Genomic DNA, 17,832 nt, shown 5'->3' with positions numbered 1-17,832 from the left:
TTTATCAGATCATTTTAAATTTTTTGTTGTTGACAACTCGTTGCATTTAGTGATCTGCCGGTGTCATCATTGGGCGAGGATCTCTCCTTTCGTCAACCACACTCCTCATCGCGCAATTCCCACATGCCATACATATGCCCTCCTATATAGTACATCCCCTCATTGGCCAAATCAACTCAATTCTAGAGTCGTCAAACTTGTGGACCTTGTGAACCGCCGACCAGATCGTCGGGTTCTTGGGCAGGATGCTCACTCTATTCAGGACCTGAGGAGAAGGGGATGCTAGACTGGTAATCTAGCACACCATAATCTTTATTCATCATCTCATCATAGAACCGAATGATTCTAGCCATGTTAGGGGACCGTAGGGCGGCACGTTGCCTGTGCAGTATTCAGTACAAATAAATAACAAAGAAGTCGCACTCATCCACGCACCATAGGAATAGTATTTTCCGTACATCAGTTATACTCGTACCCAGTCATGGCAAACCATCCAGCTCGAGATGGTCAGGTGGTGGTTCAACCTCCTCTGCCGCAAGTCGTGGGCTACGTGATAGTCGTGGTTTTGGGATTGATCATTGCTTTGGGTATGGCGATGTCTCTACTCCTGGAATGACAGCTAACAGACCCAGTGATGATGCTCATCACCAAGATCCTCAAGAGAACGGCAGGTGAAGATAACAAGAAGACCGAAATGTATTCTCCTCCCATACTGCGGAATACTAGAGACTAACTCATTACAGGTTTATGACTGCAAATCGAACCGTTCGGACTGGATTGACAGCATCTGCGGTTATATCGGTAGGATATGCTTTCCAAGCGCTGCAGGGCAATCAATAATAACTCTCTGCATAGTCATGGCTCTGGTCAACGGCCATGTTGGGCTCTGCGTTCGTGGGCTATGATTATGGCGTATCGGGTCCCTTTTGGTTCGCTGCTGGCTGTAGTCCGATGATCGTCTTCTTCGCCCTGCTGGGAATCTCCTGCAAAAGGAAGATTCCCGAAGCCCATACATCTCTGGAAGTTGTTCGGATCCGATATGGTAAGAGTGTCCGCAGAATATCGATAACAAAAAGCTGATACAAACAGGGCGAATCGCTCATGTCGTCTTCATGACACTTTGTTTGATCAACAACATCTTCGCTTGTGCCAATATGCTCTTGGGTGCAGCGGCAGTCATAGCAGCCCTGTAAGTCATCCAGCTGAGGGAGGATATGGTCTGACCTGAGTAGAACTGGCGTCCATATTGTCGCAGCGACGTTCCTCTTGCCTGTCGGCGTGACTGTCTATACCTTTGTTGGTGGCATTAAAGCAACGTAAGCAGCTGAATCAAGCATACAAGAATGGCATCTGAGATTGAGGTGCAGGTTTCTGACCGACTATTTTCATACTGCCGTCATACTCATCATCGCGTGTTATTTTTCAATCAAAGCGTTTACGGTCGACGAGGTTGGCTCCATCGGCAACCTGTACGAGCTGGTCAAGTCGGCTTCGCAGCGGCATCCAGTTGCTGGAAATCATGCTGCAACTTACCTGACGATGACCTCGAAAGGCGTACGTTATCTTACCGGAACGATCTACCACAGTTCTGACGATATTAGGGCATCCTCTTCGGCATTCTGCACATCTGCTCCAATTTCGGCTTGGTCATTGTAAGTGCTGCGACCATTGAGATGCTCCTTGCTAACTCATTAGATGGACACGAGCTTCTTTATCAAAGCATTCTCGGCGGCTCCTTCGGCAGTCGTGCCCGGATATACAATCGGAGGCATTGCATACTTTGCCATTCCATGGGCCCTAGGAACCATCATGAGTTCTGTCGCACTTGGTCTAGAGAATCAGCCCATCTTCCCAACATACCCACGCGTACGTAGCCCCAGCATTACCGGCAGTTTAACTGACAGATACCAGCGCATGACATCGACCGAGGTCAGCAATGGACTGGTCCTGCCGTATGCGGCCATGGCAATTGCAGGCAAAGGAGGCGCGGCTGCCATCCTTCTCATCACCTTCATGGCTGTAACGTCGACACTGTCGGCGCAAGTGATTGCCGTCAGCTCGATCCTCAGCTTTGATGTCTATCGCGAGTATTTCAACCGAAAGGCTTCCGATCGCGACATCATCCGTTCCAGCCATTTTGGAGTCATCTTCTTCGCGGCCTTTTCCGCCGGATTCAGTACCATGCTGCACTACGTCGGCATAGACCTGGGATGGACTCTGTATATGCTCGGTAAGTCTTCCTCTGACTCCTAGGTCCATAACTAACCGCAAAGGCGTGGTTACCTGTCCTGGCATCTTCCCAATGGCCTTTACCATTCTGTGGCGCCAGCAGAACAAAGCAGCGGCAATCCTTGCCCCGGTGCTTGGTCTGGCAACCGGTCTGGGTGTCTGGCTGGGAACGGCCAAGCACTTCTATGGCGCCGTCACTGTGTCGACAACCGGCCAGATCCTGCCCTGCGTCTACGGCACAGTTGCCTCTGCCTTTTCACCCATCGTTTACTCGACCATCCTCACCCTCCTGCGACCACAGAATTACGATTGGGCCGAGTTCAAGAAGGAGAAACTGGCTCTGGAGGAACTCGAAGGTGACCTCACAACAGTGCACAGCCACCGGCCGAATGGTCCAGCATTCAGCGCGAAAGAATTGAAACGATGGGGTCGCATCGCCGCGTTCTGGTCGATAGCAACATTCCTGGGCCATTGGGTTCTGTGGCCACTTCCCATGTACGGGGCCAAATATGTCTTTGGCAAAACGGTGAGTATCCGGTCAAACCCGTCGAAACGAGAGGCTGATCGTCTTAGTTCTTCGTGGCCTGGGTAGTGGTTGCGATTATCTGGCTTTGGGGCACAATGTTAGTGGCGATCGTGTACCCTATTGTCGATGGAGGCGTCCAGCAGATGATCCAAGTATACCAAGGATTGACTAGGGGGAAAACAGCGACGAGCACGCCTGTCGAGAGCTCAACACCTTCGTCTCCATCAATCCTTGAGAAGGAGCAAGTGAAAGCCTGAGCGTGTCGATACTTAAACTCGACAGACTGGATGAGGTACCGTAGGTACAAGATCCGATGATTCAAGTAGGAATGGAGGCTTCTGGTGGAGATTCAGGTCGAGATCTGGACATGACAAGAGCTGCGAATGATTGAGCTAGCTATGGATAGTTTTCACTATCCATAACCTTGGGTCACTAGTTGTTAACTAGTTAATATGTCACCTGTTTCCACAGTTTGTACAAACAAACAGGATGAGAAAATACACAATTTGAGAATCGCTGGGGACATAGCTAGTCGTCCAGACGACCCCTTGTCCTTGAAGAAATCTATACTTGATTGGTACTAAACCTTCGCACTTAATACTAATCAAGACGATATCAGACGGTTTACGCCCAAGAGGCCTGCATCAGATACACTCTCGATATAGCCGAACCGGGCCCCTTTCTTCGTAAGGACATGCAGGAATTGATCCTGGTAAGGCTGATTGTTGGAAATGCTGCCAGAAAAGATCAGACCGGTATGCTCTGTAGGGACGTATCCAGCACAAGTAGGATCTAACAGACGTCCTACGGTCCGACTTGCCAAATAGTCAATTTGTCGACCGACAATGTCCGAGGCAGTGTCATCCTGTCCGTTCAGGCTGAGTACCTCGGCAACACCTGCAATCCGAGATTTGATCATCTGCTTGTGCTGTTGAACCAGGATCTCACTGACGAGATCAATCTGCTTTGGCCCGCAGTTGACACATCCCAGTCGTTTGAGGACTGCCTCCTCAAACTTCCCAACGGCTCAACGCGTATTCCAAGTCTCATGTCCTCGAGAACGGCCAAGGTGTATTTGATGGCTTCCAGCCCGATGGCATATCCGCCCCCTTCATCACCCAAGATGTGTCCCCAGCCGCCGGATCGAGCGACTCGGGAGTACTCATTGCCGTCGTCACTTCGATTGTATCGCATGGCGACGCTCCCGGTGCCAGCAATGACGACGACTGGAGATGAACAGTCTTGGTGGGGACTTGCAGCGGCCGCCAGCAGATCCACGTCGTTTGTTAGACGGATCTCCTCCTCCGTCAATCCAAAGAGCACGCAGATTTTTGGTAAAAGGGACTCCCGGAAGTTCTTCCGGTCAATGCCCGCCAAACCAATCCAGACTGACTTGAAAAGAGACTGGAGATGGCACTCCGAGGAAGGAATGGTGGACAAAGCGTCCTTTGTAGCAGTGATGAGCGTCTGAACTACCTCCCCCACGCTGTTGCCATCAGTCCTGTCGCCGTCAGCTGTGATTCTCAAAGGAACCGGTAAAAGCGTACAGATTACACGGGCCGGTCGTCCCTCGCCCGACAACGCTGCCTTCCAGGTCCGCGATGACGGCCGCGCACTTGGTCCCTCCGCCGTCAATGCAGAGTACATATTGCCTGTCTTTCGCAGGGGACTGTACATCCTTGGCCAAAGATGTCTCTAGAGCATTGGCGAGCACACCCCCAGCAGATGCCAACCTCTCCTCGCAATGTTCAACCGGGTCCGTTTCGGCCACGAGAAGAGCTAATTTTACCTTTCGTTTGCATCTTGCCAACAACGTGTCCAGCTCCGCGTCCGTCATACCGGCGCAGCGTGCACTCAGCCTTCGCAGAATATTGCGCGATCGTTGTTCCAGCTCCAGATTGGAGGCTACAAGATCTACCATCTGATTCGGTCAACGGCATTCTTTCACCCTGCTGCAAACACGTACCAGATTTCCATAAGTCTTGCCCGTCCGGATCATGGTACCAGTGCTAAGCATATTCAGCACCAGCTTGGTAGCCGTTCCCGCCTTCAACCGGGTGCTGCCCGTCACAACCTCCGGCCCCGGTAGCGGAGCAATCAGGAAGTCAACAGTCCCCGACGTCCCTATTGCCGAGGGCGACGCGCAGACCACACCGATGGTGAGGCAGCCAATCTTCTTCGCGCATGCCAAACATCCAAGGACGTAGGGTGTACGACCGGACGCAGCTATGCCGATGACGCTGTCGAGGCCCGGGTTGAGGTTCAGAGCTTCCATGTCGGCCTCACCAGCAGCGACACTGTCTTCGGCTCCTTCTTGAGCTCGTCGAATGGCAGCATCGCCGCCCGCGATCAGCCCGACAAACTGCGATGGCGGAGCAGCAAATGTCGGAGGGATCTCGGATGCATCGAGGATCCCGAGTCTGACCATCTGGATTAGTTACACATCCTTTCGGAGAGTTATTTTTCGGTGGTACTGTGGTCCTGACCTTCCACTTGTCCCTGCACCCACGTAGATGACTCGTCCACCATTTCGCACGCGCGGAGTTAGCGCATCAATTGCAGCGACAATGTCGGGGAGGCATGCTGTGACACTAGGCGCGACGCGGTGATCTTCTTCGTTGATCAATCGGCACATCTCCAGGGTCGAGAGCTGATCGATCTGCGCCGTCCGGGGATTGACGGCTTCGGTCTGAAGCTGTGACAGGCCGGCTAGATCCATGTTGCCATGCTTCTCGGAAATGAGTCTGACAAGTGAGATGAAAGACCACACAGTAGTTTCAGGGATTCTATATTCTATATCCTCGGTTAGCCTCGTGTCGCGTGGGGGTTACTTGACAGGGTTACATTGTCTCGGGTAGGAGTGCCAATCCGGGGTTGTACAGAACATGCCTGTGGAGAATTCGGATATCAAACTGGCCAGTGTGGGCAGTTGTACCGGAATGATCTACAACAGAGTGTCTGTTGTGAGTTAGACGCCTTCTATACGATCGAACGACGCTTCGGTCAAGGGATAGACCGGCCATGGCTGACATTAGCCTGGTTTCTCCGCATTTTGGCAGCAAGGAACAAGGGTCACACAGGCCTCATGATGGCTCTAAAACCGACTGTCCTCCCCTGCCCTCTTCCGCAATCGAATGACCTCACTGACAGAACAGTCAATATGGGTCACAGCGAAATTCATCAGGATGATGCTGCCGTGGAGTCTGGACAAGTCTCCCGGCAGCGATCGCTTCCATATCGGATCTACACGCACTCGTGGTCCCAGATCATCCTCATCAGCCTGATCTGTTTCTGTTGTCCGGGGGTAGGACTTCCTCCATCTGTTCAAGTCACTCACTAATTTTCAGATGTACAACGCTCTCTCTGGCTTGGGAGGCTCCGGACAGGTTGACCCTACCATTGCCGCCAACGCGACAGTGGCCTTGCTCGCTGCGACAGCTGCTACGGCTTTGTTTGTCGTTGGGCCGATCTTCGACCGTGTCGGTCCTCGAGTATGCTTGCTAATCGGAGGATGGACTTACTCCCTGTACTCCGGCAGTCTGCTATGCTTCAACCGTATGAGAACGCCCCCCTTCAGTGACCAATACTGACTCTGTTAGATACTGCCAACGGAGCGTTCGTCATCGCCGCCGGCGCCATTCTCGGTATCGGCGCGTCCTTCCTGTGGGTAGCTCAAGGCGCGATCATGACGACGTACGTGCCTGAATCCCAAAAAGGCCGGGCCATCGCCGCGTTCTGGATCATCTTCAACCTAGGCGGCGGCGTGGGCTCCCTCGCCAGCTTCGGTCTCAACTACCACTCGCACAGCGGGACCGTCACGGACGGAACCTACATCGCCCTGCTGATCATCATGGCCATCGGCTGGCTGTTAGGTGCCCTGATCTGCCCGCCGGCTTCCGTCCGCGTGCAAGGGCTGCAGCCCACGCCGGAGACGGAGAGAAACTGGCGTCGCACGGCCAAATTGACGGTCCAGATAATGACCGACTGGCGGGTTCTCTGCATGATCCCCATGTTCTTCTGCGCCAACGTCTTCTACTCGTACCAGCAGAACATCGTCAACGGGATGACCTTCAACATCCGCACGCGGTCCCTCAACGGCGCCCTGTACTGGATGGCGCAGATGCTGGGCGGGCTCGTCATCGGTCTGATCCTCGATATGCCGCGGGTGAACCGCCAGAACCGGGCCAGAGTGGGCTGGCTCTTCCTCTTCGTGACTGGCATGGCTATCTGGGGCGGGGGATACGCGTTTCAGAAATGGTATGACCGGCGCAGGGCACATGGCCACAAGCAGGACATCGACTACACGCAGGGCCAGCTGTCTACTGGTCCGATCTTTTTGTATATCTTCTACGGGGCGTACGATGCCTTTTGGCAAGGGTTCTGCTACTGGCTTATGGGGGCTCGGTCGAATTCCCCCGCAGTAGCGGCCATTCTCGTTGGCGCGTACAAGACGTTCCAGGCGACTGGGGGTGCGATGGCCTGGCGGTTGAATGCGCTAGCCAAGCCAGCCATGACGCAGTTCGCCATAGACTGGGGACTATGTATGGGGGCGCTGGTTGTTGTCATCCCGTCTGTGCTCGCTGTGACGCTGACCAGCGAAGTACAGGAGGAAGTAAGACAGACGAAGAACGATGATGAATGATGATCGATCCATGTCTTATTGTGGAAACTACTCTATGTTCGAGGTACAGGTCTAATCCAAGAAACACAAAGATTGACCCCGGCAACTATCGCCCCAATAATCCACAAAGCACGATCGTAGTGTGTGCCGTTGTAGCGGAAGATGATCGCAAAGACGATTCCTCCAAAGTTACCCATTCCCCCGACAATGCCCGAGACGATTCCTGAATCCATTAGCGTACGATTGATAGAATAGTGTGCTGACCTTACCATTTGCAGTTGGGTGCACATGAGGCACAATGGCGAAATTCGCCCCGTTACTGGCCGCAATGAAGAACGCCATCAACACCACCAGTCCAAACATCAGTCCCTCACTCTTTGGGTCCAACAGTCCGACAGTCAGCGCCAATGCTCCCATACACACCCCCAGACAGACCAGCCAAACTTTCTTGCCCCACACCGACTTGGTATACCGATATATGAGATCCGCCATGAACCCACCTGCTGGTCGAAAGACGACATTGACCAGCCCGAACATGGCAGCCCACCGGCCGGACTTGGTCTGGCCGAGGCTGGGGAAGTTCTTCAGGTAGTACGCGCCGAGAATGGAGTTGATGGCCAGTTCGGCGCCGAAGGAGCAGGCATACGGCAGAGCGAGCGCCAGCGTTGGCAGGGAGAAGATCACCCGGAGTGCTTCTCTAAGCGTCGGCTTTTGTATCATTTCGTTGTTTGCAAGACTGATATCAATAACCGGTTGCGCTTCGGTATCGACGATCTGCGGTGTGGAGACACCTTTCTTCTCTGGCACGGTGGAGACGTTGGTGCTGGACGGGGCGCCAGATCCGCTAGACCGGTGGAGGTCGACGATATTGCTCTGTATAATGGGACTGCTCCCCTGTCGCTGGGACCATTTGCCCGTCGGGGTGTCCTCGCAGAGGAAAAGCATCGACAGGGCGAGTGTGACGATAATGATGAACGGGACCACGTATGCCACCCGCCAGGCCCGGTGCGGAGTCAGTCCTTGCGAGTGAACGAGGGAGTCGTAGATGGCAGGCATGACGAAGCTGATCATATGAGCTTTGCACAGAGGATTGGGGCGGACAACATACTAGGTGATACCGCCGCCGGCATTGCCGAATCCTCCAGCCAGCGCGTTTGCAGTTCCCACCACGTTTTTATCGAAGAAGCCCGTGCACCACACCTGACAGGGCACAAAGGTCGCTCCGAGGATCCCGATGAAGAAACGCAAGGCAATCAGCCCTTGGGGAGAGGTGACTAGTCCGGCCATGGCGGTGGGGATGGCACCGCAGAGGAGACATCCGACAAAGACATATCGCGGACCGAACCGATCGCACAGGGGACCGGCAATAAATCGCATGAGAAGGCTGTCTAGTTAGCAGAGGACCTGACTGACAGTGCAAGGTCACCTACGTTCCCAGTAGAGCCACGATATTGGAGTTGGCAACCTGGTCTTGCGTCATATGCAGGTCCTTCTTGATCGTGACGCTCAACTGTGCCTGTTAGAGGGGCCACTTATGGAGCTCAAGACCACTTACCAGCGGGGGAAATGCATACCAGGAGAGGAATGCCACCATGAATCCTAACCAGGAAAAGAAGAAGACGCGACCATAGCGATCAACGGGATTCAACAATGGAATCGACCTTGCTTTGTGGTTGACCGGGTTGATCTCGGGGTTGGCAAATGCCAGCTTCAGCATTCCCATCTTGTATTGCAGCCGTTATCAATTTTGTTTCAATAAGACTATTTCGATATCTTTATGTTTGGCTTGATTACAGGAACAGATTGCAAGCCGAGGTGGCCAGAAACTATATAATGGTAGGCCCAAGCACCAGTATCGCAGCCATTTCACAGACACAATGACGTTTCTATCTGCCGCGGAGATAATGAAAGACTTAGCAACAGAAAATAGAGGAACAGTGCTTATCCTTAACTCCTAGGAGATGCCATATGAAAGAATCGACTCAGAGCGGTTTCCCAAGCAGGTCGAAACAGGATGGAAAGGTCAGCCAAGCCCGGTGGGAAGAATTCAAACCATGCTAAGAAGCAAAAGTTTAGCAGAGCATACAGAGATAACGTCAGAATCGCGAGTGAATGACTGCATGCTGGCAATATCCTGGAAAATACAGTCGTTTGTCGCGGCAGTACAACCAGGCGCGATTCCCATGCCTAGAGCCTCGGGGAGACAGCGCCACCAGGTCTTAGACTCACAGGATCATCCTCCCTGTGCCCATTCATGCTCCCGAACGTAAGAGATATGTAGAACTGGAACATCTGCCTTATCTACTCCATCCCCCGGATCGGGCCATATCTTGGATCTCCGAAGCCACCGCCAAGACCAAACCGATATCTGTACACCTTCTGACTGGTCGATGAATCCCAAAGGCTTGACTTTCATGGCGTTCTGCTTGACAACAGTTCCGGGTCCATTGGCGACTGGCTGGCTCATTTCCGCGGAGTCGGAGCATTCGGGTTAGTGATGGAAACAAAGATAAGCAGAGATAAAGACGGGAGATAAGAACAGGAGGAGATGAGGTTGGCCTCAGCCCTGACATGGCTAGACCTGATTAGTCACTAACAGTCTGAGATAGCTAATATAAACTCGATCACTACATACTGTTGCTCATGCCCACATTGGTCAGTCAGTGTTTCTTGGCATAGTGACCTAGATGAACATATATATCCGCACGACGGGTATGCACCGACGCCCTCTAGCTTCTACTCTGCTAAAAAAAGAAAACACCATGCACGCCCATTCCCTCAAAAACGTCGCCCCAAGTGCGCACCCTTTGCATGTTCCCTGTATAACTTTCCTCCCCCAGGGTCCATGCCGACTGGAGAAACACTGCCGCATCAAGGGCGCTCATGTCGCCGAGACATCGACAAAGCTCCTGTAGAGAGCTCACAATGAACGGCCTTTCTGACAACGCCTGAGAGCTACATGTACTTTCCAGCCCCGCCATCAGCACGGGCCAGAACATGAAGCGGCCCATCGACTTGCCCTTTTGGAGCGGTTGGTCCATCAACGGATGAAGCATATAGAGAAGGTTGCTTAGAGTTATGCTGGCAAGGCACTGGACATCCGGGATGAGCCCCTCATAAATGTTGGCCAACATCGCTTGAAGGATGTTTTCTTTTCCGTGATTGAGGACTAAGGCCCTGAGGCAGTAGAGCAAGGTAGCCGCCTGGAACGCAGCGGCAAGATCCGCCCAGCCCTCGCCTTCAATGGGCTGTGGAACAAGGTTCAATCGCTTCCGCGGTCGCTGCCTGTCCACACGTTCCTCCAGTGTCTCATTGTAGGACTCGAGAGCTCGCCCGGCCCAGGCCGTTGGAGAGAATGTAATGATGCTGCGAACCAGGTCCAGAATAGCACTGTTCACGTGCGCCACGTCATCACCGGGATGGTGGTGAAGGATGAATCTGAGGTTGTTCGTATGGATGATACATGCCAAGAGCTCATTGGGACACGGGAATCCGTTTTCCAGTCCATGGCCATGTAGCTCTGGCAGCCAGTCGATATATCTTAGTTGCGACGGAGTGTCAAGTGGCAAGGATGAGGCGGCCACGAAGACCGAGCTCATTACATCGATTCTGAAGCATCCGTCAGTATAATGGCAATCGACCGGAAAGATGGCGTACAGCATGAAGTGACCTAAAGCATGTCGAAGATTCCCAAGTCTGGTGGATACTAGCACTTCAAATCCACCTTGACATGCGATGATGTTCTTCAGGCCTTCAAAATGGATTTTCCAGTTGCAGAACGCCGATCTTTGAATCTAATGCCGCACGCTCGTGTCAGATGCACACTTTTGAGAAACACAGAATTGTTGAATACCTCCGACATGAGCATCACAGTCACAGTATGGAAGACCAGATCTGGCCCCTCTGCTCCTGCTTCAGACAAATACTGACTCAACCCTCGTAACGACTGCGATCGGTGTTTGTAGATGAACGAGCTTAACGGATGGCGAAACGATTGGAGAGGCTCCAATTCGCCAGGGTGGACTTTAGCGCGCAAGGCCCGTGATCGATTGACAGTGATCTGATGCCAATTGGGCTGCGACTGGATTACTTGGTGTATTGCAGAGGCCGAAATCAGGAGACTGAGCAAGAAATCGGGGATATAGGGGAGTATGTTGAGATCCATCCGGTTTGGGTTCAGAGGAGAATCTACAATGACCAATTCCGGGCAGACGTGGTCGTTGACTGTACAAAGTCAGCTCTCAGATCATGGAGTCTGTACTTGCGGCCTTCACATACAGTAATGGGAGAACTCTAGGACCATCTTATTCATCTCGTAGTCACATGGAAAAAACGACCGCGGAATTCCCGCATTCTTTGGATTTGATCTCGAGCGAGAGACGAGCGCGCCAGCTGGCAGTCCGCAGTAGTCAAGTTAGAGCTCTGTGGTTACTATTTCATCTGGACGGTGCTTCCACTATGCGCACCTTTGTCCGAATCGGGATTGTCATCAGATCGATGCGGATCTGATTGGAAACTGGAGGACTGAGGCGCTCCCTGCATGAGGAATAGCTTCGGTCGTCCTCGTTTTCTCCGCTCCTGGCCCTTGACATGGCTAATGTCTGATGGTCTTGGTGTCTCTGATGAAACAATAGATGTAGGCGCCACCCAGCGGATTGGTGTAGCCGAGTATCCCAGACATTCCACTCCTCGGGATATGCATCGCATACAAGACGGCTTCCCGGCATCACACACGATCCGTTGCCGTCGGCACGTGTAACATTTTGCCTTTGATTTGGTGGAGCGAGCAGACCCGTCGCTGAACATGTTCTAGTCACCCAGAGTGGCAGATTGTGCTGGTGAATTCAAGTTTGGAGACTCGTTGAGACATGTTCAGAATATCCTGATTCCCTATCAGTCATCAGTCATCAGTCATCTCATTGTGGCTGCGCTCGTATAAGTCACGTGAGGATGCAGCCAACGACCATAAATAGGCGTTTTAGTATGACTGGATTGGTCGCTTCAAGTTGGGATTGGGTTACTATGTCATTATTGTCCTAGTGAATGGGGCTATGTACTAGGCTATTATGTTAGCACGCTACAAGGAGCTTATCCTGTATTTACCCCATGAAGAATCTCACTCTTCACTTCTGTGTGCTGATTTTACTTTTCTATAATTGGTTTAGCACCTCCACATATTTGAATATATTTTCCTTCTACTAATGTCTGTGCTTTCTAGGATATCGAAGAGTCACTTAACCTGAAGTGGGTAATAGTTATTCTATTTATTCTAATTAGGCCGTTCACTACTATGTGCTATTGGCATGCGTTTATGATTTTTTGTCCGCCTGACATATAAATGACAAATGAATAGCCAGAGAAATTCCATATTATATAGGGCATGCGAGAATCTTGTTCTCCCTAAGAATTCCTTATTATATGTTACTTCAATCCGTTGGGATCAATGGCTTTCCCCCAGAAATCCCTCGAAACCTGTTGAACAGACGCTTAATATCCAGTTGGCACTGGGTGCGGATTCAACACTCTTGCTTTAATGGCTCAATGATAAAGAGCAACTTTCATATAGTCTGAAGTGAGTTAAGAGGTTTCAGACTTTTTAAGGACCAGAAATGTTGATGTACTGTGATTGGACTAATTTCGCTCCTCTGAACCCCAAATAACCGCAGTTCAAAACCATGCTAGGAAGCTGCATTTCTGTGGAGAGAGTAAAAGCGAAAAGACAACCCTACGCCTCCAGTACCGACAGATCAATCCCCTGGCGCCTGCGGAGAGAGATCTTCGCGACTGGATCACAGTTTATATGGAAACCCGAGCATCTCGGCCGGGGCACAGATCCTTCGGCCAGCGTGAAGTCATATTTGAGCAGAAAATGACAGAGGAAGATTTTGACCTCGTTGGCGGCAAAGAAGCGACCTGGACACGCATGCTGGCCGTGTCCGAAACCCAGATGATCTGGACTTGTACTAACCAGCTGTGCAACGCATTCGTGACCGGCAGTCTGCCGCATGTTGTAGAACCGATAGCCGTCCCAGTGGTCAGGGTCCTTGTACACAGCGGGATCCCGCTGACCCCTTGCGGAGACGGCAATCATGGAGTCTTTGCGGATCGTAGTGCCATCGGAAAGCTTCACGTCCGCTGTAGCAACGCGACGCATGCTTGCTGTACGTAGCGTACGTTACTTCGTCATGCTCGAATAGGACCGCATACAGGAATACTCACCTGAGAGAACAGGCTTGAGACGTTGTGTCTCCTTGATAACGCTGTCCATCAGTTTGAGCTTGTATAGTGCGATCTTTGTCCAGCCGTGCTCGCCGAGGACCGCTAGAATTTCCTTGCGCAGCGGTTCAATCATTTCCGGATGCTCAGCGAGATCAAAGATAGTTTGTGTAATGAGACTATCAGAATCATCAAATCAGCAAATGTTTCAAAAATTCAAGGAACCGTGGAGGGAACCCAGGCGCCAGACACGTACTCCGCGGAAGTATGAATGGAGCTGAAACTCATCATCAGTTGCGATATTGCAGGATCATAGTAGGTTCCTTTGGCAGCCTGTTCGAACCACTCGATGGAATCATTGTACTCAACCCTTTTCTTGCCTTGGGCTTGAAGGGCAGCGTTCTGCCTGCGCCGCTGTTTCAAAACAGCTCCGATTATTGACCTGGCCTCCTTTACTTGTGCCCGAGCCGTCCAACAGCCGGGCAGAAGCCAATGGATAAAGTAGCGAGTGTAGTATGGAAAGATTCGTAGGTACTGCGCGGCTTGAAACGCCACTGTCGTGTATTGTGCTGTGAGCTTCAGCCACTGGGTGTCGTGACACAGTTCATCTCCCAGCAGGACCTTTGACGAGAGACGAGCGACGATGCAAATGATGTCGTCTTTGAGAACAATATTATGCCAGGCTTTTGCATGGTTAGAAACCCGTTCCCCATAATCACAGTCCTGTACTTACATTCATTATCAGTGAAGATTTCCTGAAGTGATAACGAACATTCTTCGGACAGGGGCACTGTAATTTTATCTAGGAGCAGCTAGTCAGCATTGACGAGCTCCAAGGACTGATAAGCACTGAGTTGTATACTTAAGGTGGTTGTAAGCTGCCGTTGGGAGACGTGTTTCACCAGGCGTGAGTCCCGACCACCTTCAATGAAGGCCTCGAATCCGGGGAGATGGGCGTGAAAATTCTAAGTGGTGTCAGTATAGGTGCATTGCCGGTTGGCCTCCAGTCCGCTTTACCCGATACATGTACTTGGCAAAGCTGAGGTGCTCATTGTTGCGGACCTCATTTGCCAGGCTCGGCGGAAGAATAGTCACTTCGCCTATATCTGCAATGATACGGAAGGGTCTGTTGCCAGTGAGGCTGAAGCCTTTCTCCATTATCTCAGGGGCACCGGAGATGAACTCCCTTTTGACCCGACTGTCAGAGAGTTCAAACAACCTTCTCGGGTTCACAAGTGGTAGCCGGGACTTGGGGCGTCGAAGAACATAAACTAGAAACAAAAGTGTGAAGACAATAACCAGGTAGGATAAACATTGAATAGAAGGATAGGCATTTGATGTGGGATCTATCCCCAGAGAAGCGTCACCAAGGGAGCGAAGACGAGGGCCCCAGGATGAATTCTGCAATGGCACGGCTGTCATTATGTCAGTGAATCTCATCGTCGATGTCCGGGTGCAGACCGGAATTGAAAACAGAAATTACTATGTCAGGTAGATTGGAATGTAATATCCAGGCTTGAAGATTGATCCCAATCAGTTATGGAGTCTAACCCTTGCACAGTCCTCTATCGGTATCTATACTTATAGCTAAACGACTCACTTTGCCGTCTACTGCAAAAATGTTTCACATCACACCCTCTGAGGATTCGAAATACAGTAAATGATGAGCACGTCATGTTGGTGGCGAGTCAAATACATGACTCGGTGCTTACTTACTCTTCTGGTGAGATATCACTCCCAGAAATCCCCACAGAGGGTCAACTGGTCAGTCTCCATTAGGCAGTTGCCAAGCCCTGTCAAATAGTGGGTCTTGCAGGCCACCATGCATATCTTTGAACCGATTGGCCAGAACATCAATACAAAATATAAAATACACAGGAGTGACCAATCAGCAGAGGGCCTGCTTAGGGCATTGGAAGACCCACTATTTGACCAGTCTCAGCAACAATCCGCATCAGTTGTTGCCCCTTGTAGCGCTGATAGAGTATGTGTCACTGGTGGGTATGATAGTGTGCTCACAGGCGGGGATATATGCTAAATGCTTACCTGCATCTGATGAATATGTGATGGCTGCAGAATGGTAAGAGGAGGGGCAAAGTGATAAAAAGTACTTTTGATATAGATGACCACTTGCCTAATTGGGCATATCACTTCCACCTTCCTAATTCTAATTAGATAGATTATATTCTCTGTAAGGCTAAAATTAGTTATTTACCCCTATCTTAATACCCTATCTAATAGTATAAAATCTAGCTAGTTAGATAATAAGGTACGGATAGATGAGAAAGAATCATACCTTCTAAACTTTCTCATTGGTAGGCAAATTACTAGTGACTCAGTAATCTTATATAGTTCTGAAGTTTCCAAAAGTACCATTGGATGGACATTTATTTGTACCTAAGCTCCTATAGTATGTTACTATCAAGCAGTGTATAATAAATGACATGCTCAAAGGATATGTACCAGTGTCTCTGAAAGAGCAGTGACAATGGCCAGAATCTTAGTCCATTCAAATGAATTTAGTGATTGGGCTGATTTATAAGTTTAAAAACTACCCTCTGTCAAATAAGTAACACAATCCACTAAAAGCCTCAATATGATGTAGTTGACATGTCAGGCCTGGCCCCCTCACTTTTGCGCTAAAATCTCACTCTGTCATTCAACCCCTTGTTCATACTATTTGAGCTAGCTGCAGGCTCCACGTCTGACAATCATTTGTCCCTAACCCGATGAAACACTATCTTCAGAGACTTGTATTAGCCTCCATGCATCACAGCTTAGCTGGTAGAACTCTTCTTGTGTGCTCAACCATCTCATTTCCCATCTCCCTCAGGATATCTTTTCTAATCTTCCCGCTTCCAGTCGCGGGGTATTGGCTGATTCGATCATGCGGCCCAACCCAGCATATGAATTCTGGGGCTTTGTGTCGCCCGAGTCCTCTGCGCACCCAGTCTTTAACCTCGGTGAGGGATGGCCTGTCATGACCGGCCCGTGACTGAAGGAAGGCACAAACACTCTCGCCGTACTTTTCGTCTTTGACCCCGACAACACTAGCCTGCTCAATTGCCGGATGTAACATCAACCGTTCTTCGATCTCGAGGGGATATATATTTTCGCCTCCTATGATCACATGTTAATGAACGGACGTTGGACGGGATGCAAAGCATCAATGAGAAATATTCACCTCGGATAATGATATCCTTGAGTCTTCCAGTGATTTGGCAATATCCTTGCTCATCAATCAATGCTTCGTCACCTGTATGCATCCACAATATCCCCTGCGCATCGCAGATCATGGCTTCAGCTGTCTTTTCTGGGTTCTTGTAGTAACCCTGTTGCAGAAGGTAACCAGATACGCAAAGTTCGCCGCGAGAACCCCGCGGCAGGACCCTGTTGTGGCCATCAACCACCTTTGCTCGCACATGCGGGAGTGCCGCTCCGACGCTTTCCATTTTCTGTAGTTCGGTATCTGAAGATTTTGTCATGAAGCTTGCTGGCGAAGTCTCGGTCATGCCTAGTATGCATCATTATTATTACAGCGTACCACATATTGAAGGCAGCGGACATACCATAAGTGATTGCAATATCCCGATAGCCTAGTTTCTCGTGGACCTCCCTTAGCAGACTTGGGGGCACCTTGGATCCAGCCATTATACCGGTCCGGAGTGTCCTAATCTCAATCCCGGTTTGGTGTAAATCCTGCAGGATGGCGGCAAACATGGTCGGCACCCCATGCAGTACTGTACAGCGCTCCGCCACCACCGCATCGATAACAGCGCGCGCATCAAAATCCCGATGTGGAAGGACAGTAGTACTTCCATGGATGAAAGCGGCTAACATCCCTGCGACAAGCCCGAAGCAATGGAATAGCGGGGGCGGACAGCACACCACATCATCTGCAGTCAGATTCAGACGCTCACCTATGAATCGTCCATTGTTGATGAGATTGCTGATTGGTTCCTGATCAGTACGCGATAAATGTAATCAGGCTGTAAACTCACAAATGGCTGAGCATAGCGGCTTTCGGCACCCCCGTGGTGCCGCTCGTGAATTGGAAATTGACCACCTCCCTGCAATGAACAGTACTCTCGGCCTGTCTAAGTGTCGACATGGTCACTAGATGGCCTGCATGAAAAATATCATCCCAAGTGCTTATTTGCTCCTGAACACTTGTATCGGATCGTATCAAGACAACATGCTTTAAGCTTGGGACTGGCCGCATTCGCAAGTGCTGCACCAG

The 17,832-nt window shown here is 50.9% G+C and overlaps 7 protein-coding genes across 7 annotated transcripts; 2 read left to right on the top strand and 5 right to left on the bottom strand.

Moving 5' to 3' along the window:
• Positions 1-481: 481 nt before the first annotated feature.
• Aspvir_009146 (sodium:solute symporter family protein) lies at positions 482-3,012 on the top strand (the record flags this gene model as incomplete). The annotated part of the gene is made up of 12 exons (XM_043272298.1): positions 482-587; positions 633-696; positions 744-801; positions 856-1,042; positions 1,090-1,189; positions 1,233-1,316; positions 1,368-1,554; positions 1,602-1,652; positions 1,696-1,866; positions 1,912-2,230; positions 2,274-2,755; positions 2,803-3,012. 12 exons carry the CDS (start codon positions 482-484, stop codon positions 3,010-3,012), a joined length of 2,019 nt encoding a protein of 672 aa, XP_043128233.1.
• Positions 3,013-3,359: 347 nt separating this feature from the next.
• On the bottom strand, positions 3,360-5,474 carry Aspvir_009145 (putative glucokinase regulator family protein; the record flags this gene model as incomplete). The annotated part of the gene is made up of 5 exons (XM_043272297.1): positions 3,360-3,770; positions 3,818-4,256; positions 4,303-4,676; positions 4,722-5,175; positions 5,242-5,474. 5 exons carry the CDS (start codon positions 5,472-5,474, stop codon positions 3,360-3,362), a joined length of 1,911 nt encoding a protein of 636 aa, XP_043128232.1.
• A 441-nt stretch (positions 5,475-5,915) lies between these two features.
• On the top strand, positions 5,916-7,397 carry Aspvir_009144 (putative MFS transporter; the record flags this gene model as incomplete). The annotated part of the gene is made up of 3 exons (XM_043272296.1): positions 5,916-6,059; positions 6,103-6,310; positions 6,355-7,397. The coding sequence occupies 3 exons, from the start codon at positions 5,916-5,918 to the stop codon at positions 7,395-7,397; spliced, it is 1,395 nt and encodes a 464-aa protein (XP_043128231.1).
• A 32-nt stretch (positions 7,398-7,429) lies between these two features.
• Positions 7,430-9,099, bottom strand: Aspvir_009143 (MFS transporter; the record flags this gene model as incomplete). The annotated part of the gene is made up of 5 exons (XM_043272295.1): positions 7,430-7,599; positions 7,646-8,439; positions 8,485-8,760; positions 8,807-8,886; positions 8,932-9,099. 5 exons carry the CDS (start codon positions 9,097-9,099, stop codon positions 7,430-7,432), a joined length of 1,488 nt encoding a protein of 495 aa, XP_043128230.1.
• A 1,021-nt stretch (positions 9,100-10,120) lies between these two features.
• Positions 10,121-11,918, bottom strand: Aspvir_009142 (uncharacterized protein; the record flags this gene model as incomplete). Its single annotated transcript, XM_043272294.1, has 5 exons — positions 10,121-10,985; positions 11,034-11,170; positions 11,230-11,600; positions 11,655-11,768; positions 11,843-11,918. The coding sequence occupies 5 exons, from the start codon at positions 11,916-11,918 to the stop codon at positions 10,121-10,123; spliced, it is 1,563 nt and encodes a 520-aa protein (XP_043128229.1).
• Positions 11,919-13,101: 1,183 nt separating this feature from the next.
• On the bottom strand, positions 13,102-15,014 carry Aspvir_009141 (cytochrome P450; the record flags this gene model as incomplete). Its single annotated transcript, XM_043272293.1, has 6 exons — positions 13,102-13,535; positions 13,596-13,771; positions 13,849-14,275; positions 14,326-14,394; positions 14,455-14,557; positions 14,610-15,014. The coding sequence occupies 6 exons, from the start codon at positions 15,012-15,014 to the stop codon at positions 13,102-13,104; spliced, it is 1,614 nt and encodes a 537-aa protein (XP_043128228.1).
• Positions 15,015-16,362: 1,348 nt separating this feature from the next.
• Aspvir_009140 (acyl-CoA synthetase member 2 mitochondrial) lies at positions 16,363-17,703 on the bottom strand (the record flags this gene model as incomplete). Its single annotated transcript, XM_043272292.1, has 4 exons — positions 16,363-16,712; positions 16,777-17,106; positions 17,162-17,541; positions 17,594-17,703. The coding sequence occupies 4 exons, from the start codon at positions 17,701-17,703 to the stop codon at positions 16,363-16,365; spliced, it is 1,170 nt and encodes a 389-aa protein (XP_043128227.1).
• Positions 17,704-17,832: the final 129 nt, after the last annotated feature.

Source organism: Aspergillus viridinutans (genome assembly GCF_018404265.1).
Source record: "Aspergillus viridinutans IFM 47045 DNA, scaffold_7, whole genome shotgun sequence".
NCBI classification, from domain to species: domain Eukaryota; kingdom Fungi; phylum Ascomycota; class Eurotiomycetes; order Eurotiales; family Aspergillaceae; genus Aspergillus; species Aspergillus viridinutans.
The sequence above is the reverse complement of the archived record's forward strand: the minus strand, read 5'-3'. Positions and strand labels throughout refer to the sequence as shown.